Source organism: Chelonia mydas, chromosome 3, assembly GCF_015237465.2.
Source record: "Chelonia mydas isolate rCheMyd1 chromosome 3, rCheMyd1.pri.v2, whole genome shotgun sequence".
Taxonomy (NCBI): domain Eukaryota; kingdom Metazoa; phylum Chordata; order Testudines; family Cheloniidae; genus Chelonia; species Chelonia mydas.
This window is the reverse complement of record NC_057851.1, coordinates 182,912,746-182,921,770: the sequence shown is the minus strand read 5'-3', so window position 1 is coordinate 182,921,770 and position 9,025 is coordinate 182,912,746. Positions and strand designations below refer to the sequence as shown.

Sequence of the window (9,025 nt, the reverse complement as noted above, 5' to 3'; positions counted from 1 at the left end):
GTGTTTTTTTGGCAGTTGTCTGCATTATCCTGTTCATACACCCATTTTGTCCCTTTATTGAAAAAATAAAAAAAACAACAACCTTAAAGTACACAATGTAAGCTTCTTGTGTCCTCATTTGACACACTCTGTAAATTACTTTCAGCAAAAGCAGCAGGTTTTAAAAGAAGGCCAGTCTGTTTTCTGAGTTTCTCCATGTGGGCATTTTGACATGTGTGTTTGTAACCTAAAGGAGCATAAAGTACCATATTTATATTTAAATAAAATGCCTCGTCCCCAGGAAAATAGTTTTTAGGCTTTACAATTATAGGATAAATTTCCAACCAATGGAATCTGTTTTCAATCTGGATGTTTAACTTTTTTCTCTAGGAATGCATTTAGTTAAGGAATAAACTGTAAACTTGATGACAATGACATCTATGTCTTTCATTTGGTATCCTTTGTTTGTGAAAGGGACTTTCCTCCCCATTTTTGCAACATTACGTGTGATTCAAGGACAGAGATGAAATATGTTCAGCCCCCCCTCACCTGTGTACTGCACCACTCTTCGAGCCCCTCTTCCCCCACAAAACAAAACAAACCCCAAAAGTGACAGATGAATTGGAAGGTGCTGATATCAGGCCTGCAGAGTGACTGTCTCTGCCAGTGACATAAACAGTGAAATCAGCCACTGCTCATGTGCATGCATGTACAGAAGCTGATTCAGTGAGATGCATTGTGCTACACCCTGCGGATTCAAGATCAGTCTAACCTGGACCTAAAACTCCAGCAACCTCTTTTACAACATTTTACTGGTTGAAAACAAATCAGGGGTGGGAACTCCCCTTCCATTATATTCTGTACAACCTACAAGTTTATGAAACGTTGTGTATACATTGTCTTTCAAATCTGGACTCAGGTTTTCTTTTCTCCTTAGAGGTCTGTATATGTTGTCAGTTTTACAAATACTGCATGTTGCAGCATCTATTTACATTATTAAAACACATACCTCTGTGATACTGTCTCTTGCTGTTCCTAGTGTAATGGAGTTAATATTACAATTTTTTTTATTATTTCTGTAAAACCCTAAAGTTGTTATGTTGTCTTTTTGTGATGGCATCATTTGTTGCCTGTATTTTGCCCAGCGTCTCCTTAGAGGACATTTTTGCTAAGAAAATATTAACATGTATTCTTTTGCTGAGAGAGACAAATAAAGCTCCCTTTAATTTAAGGACAGGAGAAATGAAAGTTATTCCCTACCCTGTCTGAACAGGTGTGTAAAATGGTTGAAAAAATATATAAGATAAATTGGGACCTGATACTGATTTCAGTTCCACAGGTGTCAATCCAGAGTCATTCCATTGACTTGGGGCTTGATATTGCCAGATGCTGAGCACTCTGGCCTGGATCCACTAATGCATCTAAATATGTCTCCAGGTCAGCAAGGTACTTAAGCAAGTGCTTCACTTTAGGCACGCAAGTCGTCCCATTGGCTTCCATAGGACCAATCATGTGCTTAAAATGAAGCACGTGGCTAAATGCTTTGCTGGATCAGGGCTAGAGTATTCAGCATCTTGCAGGATAGAGCCCCTAAATGGAATGACCCTGGATTTACACCAGTGGAACTGAGATCAGAGTCTGCCTCTTGGGTACTAGCAAATATTCACTATAGTAGGTTTGACGATGAAGGGGAGGACGAAGATGAACATGTTGACTGGGACAAGACAAATAACTGTAAACAAAACAGTACTTTGTTGTGATCTTTATGTCTCAGAGGTGTAGTCCTTGTGTCTAAACTCAAGGTACTGGTACCAGACAGGTACTTTGCAGCTATTTAACAACATGATTTTTGATCCAGTGCCATTAAATGTCCATGAAGAGTTCAGTCTTTCTCTCTCTCTCTCTCTCTCTCTCCCTGATTTTTTTTAGTAGTTGTTAGTACTGCAGTAGAGATTTTATATACAGGACTTATTTTAATTGTTCTGTCTATGAAGCAATCATAACAATTATGTCTTTGTTTTAAGTTGAATTCTAACACACACATATATAGTAGTAATATTTTCATTATATGTTGCATTATAACATGTTAAACATATAAAATAATTGTGTGTCTATAGCTAGCCATCTAGCTATCTGTCTAGGTATACAGATGGATATGTGATATATCACATACAGTACATATTGCTAAAAAATTAAAGATGAAAAACATGCTATGATTTTTTTAAGAAATCTGCAACAAAACATTTGATTTATACACTTCTATCAAAAAGCTAGATACATCCATTGGGCACATCACTTCATTTCCAACTTACACACATGCAGCATAAGCACTGTACTCGAGGAACCCCCTACATTAAGAGATTATATACAGTGTCACCTAAATAACTTCAAAAACTAGCCAACAAGAACATAACTTAGAAATGACAACATGTTGTAGCCTAAACACTAAAGCAAAAATAGTAATACAAAATGTGACATTTTCTAACTGTGTGATAAATTAATGGTGTTATAAAACCATGAACCATTGAGGCCCGTTCAAGTTTGTTAGAATTCTGAAACAGATTTATATGGCATCCATAATGTGTTCTTAAGCTGCTGTAACATTCCATACAAGCATGACCTACTGTCCCAAGAAACTTTTTATATTTAACTCTCTGTGGAAAGATGTCTCAATAAATAAGAACAATATTTGGGTAATAGTATTGCAGTTGATAACATATCAAAACCAATCAACTTCAGAAGAGGAATGTATTTTTACTGCGCAGATGCCTTTGCCATTAGTATTTAATATCTTCCAAATTGAGTAATTTGTATAATGAAGAGACTGAAACAATAGCAAGAATTTAGGCTACAGATGTTTCATATTTATTTCCAAGAGCTGAGATAAATACAGGAATAAGTGATACCATGTCTTTGCTTGACATTCAGAAGGCTTTGGCATATCTGATGAGATACAGTTTCAGGGTTTATCGAAGTGCAGAGTTTGTATAAAAAGAAAAAAGATACCAGCTGTTATTTTAGTTCTTTTCCCTGCAAAGGTTGGAAACCATTTACAGTGAAAGTGTGGGAAAATTATATTATGGATTGTGAGTACGATACTGCCTGGCAGGCATGTCACTGGAGTCATGAAAGGAAGCCACTGTTTCCCAAATCCAGATGTATATATTTTGACTGGCACTGCTCAAGGAGTCTAAGCAAGTTAGATGCCCAACTCTCATCAATACTGAAAGTTAGTAAGAGCGGTTGGATTTTTCAAAAATGCTTAAGTGACTTAGGAGCACAAGTCTTATTGGCTTTCAATTGGACTTGTGCTTTTAAATTACTTAGGCACTTTTAAAAACCCATCCTAGGTACCTAACTCATTTAGGCTCATTTGAAAAACTCAGGCTTATTTATTTTCATTTTAATACAAATTAAATTCAGAAACACATAGAATTGGACTTTTATCTGGTGTAAATCAGGCTAGTGCTATTTACTTTAATTGAGCTATTTTAATTTATACCCATTTACGATATGGCCCTCTTATTTAATCTGGATAAGTAGCTCATGAGTTGCCCGTCAGCTACACACTTAAACATTTATGAGGCAATTTCAATAGAAACTGACTCTGTGGTCGGTATGTATAGATTGATCTTAATCAATGCATCTCTGGTTCTGCCATTGCCACAGGTCGTGCATGCAGGCTCTTGAGCATGGGGCAGTTTGTTCATTTGCTCATGAGCAGTTTGTTCATTAGCCTCTTGTTTCTTTTAGTACAATATATAATTGGTGACTGGCCTTTACACTGCCTGCATATCACTGTATAATTCAGCTATGGGGAAACATTTATTTTTCCATCTTCCATGGCCAGGGCCTGACTCAATGCCAATGAAGTCGATGGAACACCTCCCACTTACTTCAGTGAACATTGGCTCAGGCCTGTAAGGCTCAAGCATTTATTTCACACTTCACCAGGTACAGTACACCCTATAAGTTGCACTGTTATTCAAATGCAGTTGAATTCAGTGACATAAGAGTCTCTGCAAATTGTACAGCTTGTGGTATATCAAAAAATATTTGCTGTGCTCTATCTGGCATCCGTCAATAGGATTGTTGGGTGGGGGAGGAATACTGGAGTCAGTCAGTGTTTTAACTGAGTTAAGTCGTAGTGAAGACTGGAGGATTTGCCCCCTGGAGTGTTATTTGTGCTATCTGTGTTTTTGCTGTGCTGGAAGTATTCCCATGCATGTGTGATGTGGGAGTTTGTGAATTCTTGGTGGGATGGCAGGAGTACGGACTAAGATCATGAACCCGGGGTCCATTTCATTACATACTCTTTTGGCAATTCAAGTTGCAGTTTGTAAAAAAAAAAAAATAATGGGGGCGGGGGGAAGAATTTACCTTTTGGGCTGTGTTACACCTATTTTTCCTCTGTCCCCATCCTTTCTCTAGGTTCGACACACACCCCCACTTGGCGTAGTGCCCAGGGAACTCGTGACGTGTGGCAATTTTCGGATGGAAGCTCGAGACCGCTTAAATTCTGAGAGAATGTGAAGCACACGGGGAATGTGCACCATGTACATGACATCTGAATGTGGTCCGTTATCTTGCTAGCTTTGCGATGCTTTCTGACAGTAACTTCAGACGTCACCGTCCGAAGGCAGCATCCAACAGGCTCCTTCCGCCTGCCTGCCTGCAAGACTATGTTATATATATTTTTAATAGAATAAAAACACTTCTTTTTTTTAAAAACAACCCACCATCAAGGGCTTATCGATCATCAATGGCTTTGACTGGCTTCCATGCCATTGGGAAAAGGCCCTCTTGAGTATATGTTGATACAGTGTGGAGAACCCAGCCTGTTGTTCTTATACATTACACACCATCTTTTTAAGTGCGGCTAATGTTACAAATAGCAAAAATAAATAAATAAATAAATAAATAAATAAAGGAGGGGGGCAAGGGGGAGACTTGACATAATAAATGTTGGTGCTTTAGGTTTTGTTTGCTCTTTAATTTTTAATGCTAACAAGGACCATGCAGCCGGTATGACGTTTGTAGTACCATATCCACTGCATAAAATCAACTGTTGTGATTAAAAAAGAAAACAAAACCCATATACACACAAGAAGTTATCCATCTATAGATGGCATACATTTCAAAGAAAACTAAAAATGCAAAGCGTTGTTATTGCAACACTATAATTAATGTAGAACTAGTGTGGTTGTTTATTAATGCTGAAGTGTGGGGGGTCTCCTAACTGTCTAACTTATCATTTGCATACCATTGAATAATGCCTACTGTGTTGTATTTCTGCTGTTAAAATATGTATTTTTGAGGTTGCGCGGGGGGAGGGGATGATCCATAGCATACTTTAATTTGTCACTGTTTGTCCAAAAAGCTAACTGTTTCCAGGAGAATAATAATTTCATTATGGTGATGCTGTAAGCTCCAAGAAAAGTTGAACCCCCACCCCCCCACAAAAAGCCCCCTGTGGTTATTGATTGATCTTTGTTACAGTTATCCTTTATTTGTGCAAGTAGCCCTATTCTGGAAAGCAGTTACCACAAGCTTATTTTAAGCATGTGCTCAAATCCTGTTGGATCTAATAAAGCATTTGAACACTTGCTTAACTCTGTGCATGTGAGTGCTCCTATTGACTTTCATATGACTATTAGGGACTTAAGTACATGCGTATGTACGTTCCTGAATTGGGTGCACAGATTGTACCACTGAATTCAGTATATTCTATTGATGACCATGTGTGATAAGGGTTATAGGATCAGGCCTAAGAGCTGATGTGAATCTTTTATTTGGTTAAGTCCTGATGCTGCAGGTCAAGCTGTGCCATCATCTTATTTTCATGTAAAACCACCCTGAAATTTATACCAGGTAGAAATTTACCATGCAGGGTCTCAGGTCAGGTGACAAAGTTATTTGTATTTATTAATTATTGTTACTTGCTTTTTTATTTATTTTTCAAAGCTGAATGTGAAAATTTGGCCAGCCTGCTGTTTTGCCCGTGAAACTGCAAAATAGATAAAATAATAGCACCTTTGGGTCATTTAAAAAAAAATATCTATAAATGTTATTTTGTTTAGGAGAGTGGTTACAGCACAAGCACAGTCACTTTTGTAACAAAACTTTTGTAAAGGACTTTAGACTCATAGTTGCAGAGTGCATGAGCGTCTGTGCACACCACTGTATTAATGGAGCCGTGCCAATAGACTATCAGTGATCTGTGGATGACCGTGTATAAATAGGGATTGATACAACAGACTATTACTGTTTCTTCTGAGGTGTTATGGATTCTAGGATCAATAATCCATGGGTTACACGCTCTCTGATGGCCCCACTTGGTACACAGTAATGGCAGCTGTGCAGCCACAGAAGCAGGCCACGTATGCAGTGCTTCTGGTTAAATTCTGCCAGAATGCATGGGGAGCTAAAGTAACTTTGCATTTAGTCTTGGCATGTAGATGCTGGGAACACAGGTAGGGACTAGGCTGAATTGTTCCAATGGCAAAAATGTCATGGTTCAGACCTCCTAGTCCACATTCTGAACTAGTGACAATGTCTGTGCTTGCAGCTGAATTAGATCAGAACCATTAGTAATACACTTGGCCCAATAGCAGCCCCTGCTGGGACCCCTCCATTCTTCCCTGGGGGACTTTGGCAAGGAGATTTGTCAACAGGCATGGCCCTTATCCCAAGGTCCAAATTTGATGACCAATGTTGAGCAAATGCAGCTGGTGAAAATACAGGCAGGATTACACATTGAATAATGGATGTAGACCTCACTCCCCAGTACGGTAGTATAGACCATAGTTGATCAGGCTCTGATGTGCAGCATAACCTCAGCAGATCAGGTCAATCCTTATACCATAACTAGGCGTGTCAAAAATGGCACCCATTTTGCTCCATATCTGTGCATTGCTCTGCACCTGTTTACGAGGAGTTTTTTGAGCACTGAAACAGCACTTCCTACATCTTTGATTGATTATGCCTCATGTGCAAAGGAATTAACAATTCCCATCAGCTGCTGGCCTCTCCCACGGCAGCCTCAAACCACTTCCACATCAGGGTATGCTAGCAGCTGCATTCTCACTGGCATGGCTGTTTCAGAATGTGGCATATGGGTCAATTTTACTCCACTGCATAGCTGGAGCACTATGCAGTGGAGTAACTCTTCTCTTTTCCCTAGAGTACTGTACTGAATTGGGTCCCCTAAATACAGATTTGCAGAATGGCTGGTTACAGTTCTATATAGCTATAAACCATTAAATCAATAATCTGTTTTTAAACATCCTTCAGTACATACTTACCTGAAAAATTTCAGAAGATTGTGTGACTTTTTTACATGTCACAACATGCCAAGAGCAGACAAAGCTCAGTTCATAGTTTATTTCAGGACATTGTGGAAACATTGGGCCTTAGCCTGTAACTCTCTGTCACAGCAGTACAAGTCCAGAGTAGGTCACTTATTTCACTCTGGATTTATACCATTGTAACTAAGGGTAGAAAGGGGGCCCATTGCTACCATACAGAGTTGGTAGAAGTAGATGGCTAGCAGGTATTTTTACCCTATCTAGGAGGAATTTAAATAAATAGAAGTAACACAAGCAATGCTCTGATTGTGTTCTGCTGGGCACAGACACAAAAGTGAAACAATACTTTCCTACTGAGTTGAAGGTGAAGTGAAATTGTTAAATTCTCTTTTCTTTTTTTTTTTCAAACGAATTAAAAAAAAACCCATTTAAGATTTTAAGTCATTTGCAGAATTCATGTGTTGCCTTAAGATTATAAATATATGTACCAACTATGTTGAAAGCTTTAGTAACTGTTAAGAACTGAGCTCAGGGTTCCATGTCTCACCTGCGAGTGCTGATACCATTTACAAACACCTCATGCTGGAATGAAGCACTAGGCTCTTCTTCAGTCTGTGTAAGACCATCTGTATTGCAATCGTGTGCATTAGGACTATATTCTCAGCTGGTATAAATCGGAGGAGCTCCATTGAAATTGGTGTAGCACCACTGAAACCAGTGGAGCCATGCCGCTTTACACCAACTGAGCACCTGGCCTGTGGGGCTTTGGATGCCTTGTAAGGACAGTTTTAATGATAGAACTTTTTAGGACGGGAAGTTGACTGTTGGGCTAGCCTGCCCAGAGTCCTTGGCTGTGTCTGTGTATGAAGAGTGGAGAAAATAATGCACAGCAGCTTGTTAGCAGAAGAGCTCAAGGTTGCTCTGTTTTCTTTACAAGAAGAAAAAAAACCCTCACATATTAGAAATGCACAATATACTGCACAATCAGCTCTTGCAGGAGAAACCCAGAACCTTGAACTCAGGTCCTGAGCTGAAAGTTAAAGATGAAATGATTTTCAAGTGCTTTGTATTAAAATGTATTCATAATTTTAAAGTCTGCACATATCTACTGTTAAAAGATTTAGGATGTTAAACAATTTTTATATTTATTTTAGAAGTGCTGCAGTTCACTTTTAAGAACCAAATTTAAAAGCTCTTTTTGTTACTCAATCCAACATGCTGTAATGGTCTGAAATGAGCAAGATATATGGAAATTAGACAGTTTAGCTTTGGTTTTAGTTTGAAAAGCTTCTTTCAATGTGCAAGCATTTTGTCTGTGCTGTATTTTATTTTTAAAGACAGTCTCATGATAATAAAATGCAGAAAGGTTAACACATTTGTGAAGTCTTACTTAAATTCTGCTTTCAAATTACATTGATTTAGGAATCGAGAAGCATCCAGGTTATATAATTTTCTAACAGTAAATTTGTGGGGGGGGAGGGGGGGGGAGGGGCAGAAAGCAAGCATAAAATTGGCCACTTATTAAACCATGTTTCTCTCAAATGAGTGAAATGATTATGTATCCTGTTAGAACCCGTGAACAGGATTTTAAAAAACTAACACAACAAAAACCACACTTCATTTTGATTCCTGCTTCACATCACATCCTGCTAGATACTCTAAATAGCCAGTAGCAATACTTGAATCCTGTCACTGACAATATTTAGTTTTGTGTTTGAAGGTGGCAGAATAACTATTAA

General features: G+C 38.5%; 1 protein-coding gene across 5 annotated transcripts in view; it reads left to right on the top strand.

Annotated features, from left to right (window-relative positions):
- BCL11A (BAF chromatin remodeling complex subunit BCL11A) overlaps positions 1–8,657 on the top strand; it is a 102,983-nt gene extending 94,326 nt beyond the window's left edge. For 3 of the 5 annotated variants that reach the window (XR_005224927.2, XR_005224926.2, XR_005224928.2), the window contains 2 exons: positions 1–3,933; positions 4,411–8,657. The exon at positions 1–3,933 is cut by the window's left edge and continues 5,037 nt beyond it. Coding sequence is in view for 2 of the 5 variants with exons in the window: in XM_027822287.3 (XP_027678088.1) it covers positions 4,411–4,512 (102 nt within the window). In the remaining 3 variants the exon portion in view is untranslated. The remainder of the gene's footprint in view (positions 3,934–4,410) is intronic. The other 2 variants (XM_027822287.3, XM_027822276.3) reach the window with 1 other exon arrangement.
- Positions 8,658–9,025: the final 368 nt, after the last annotated feature.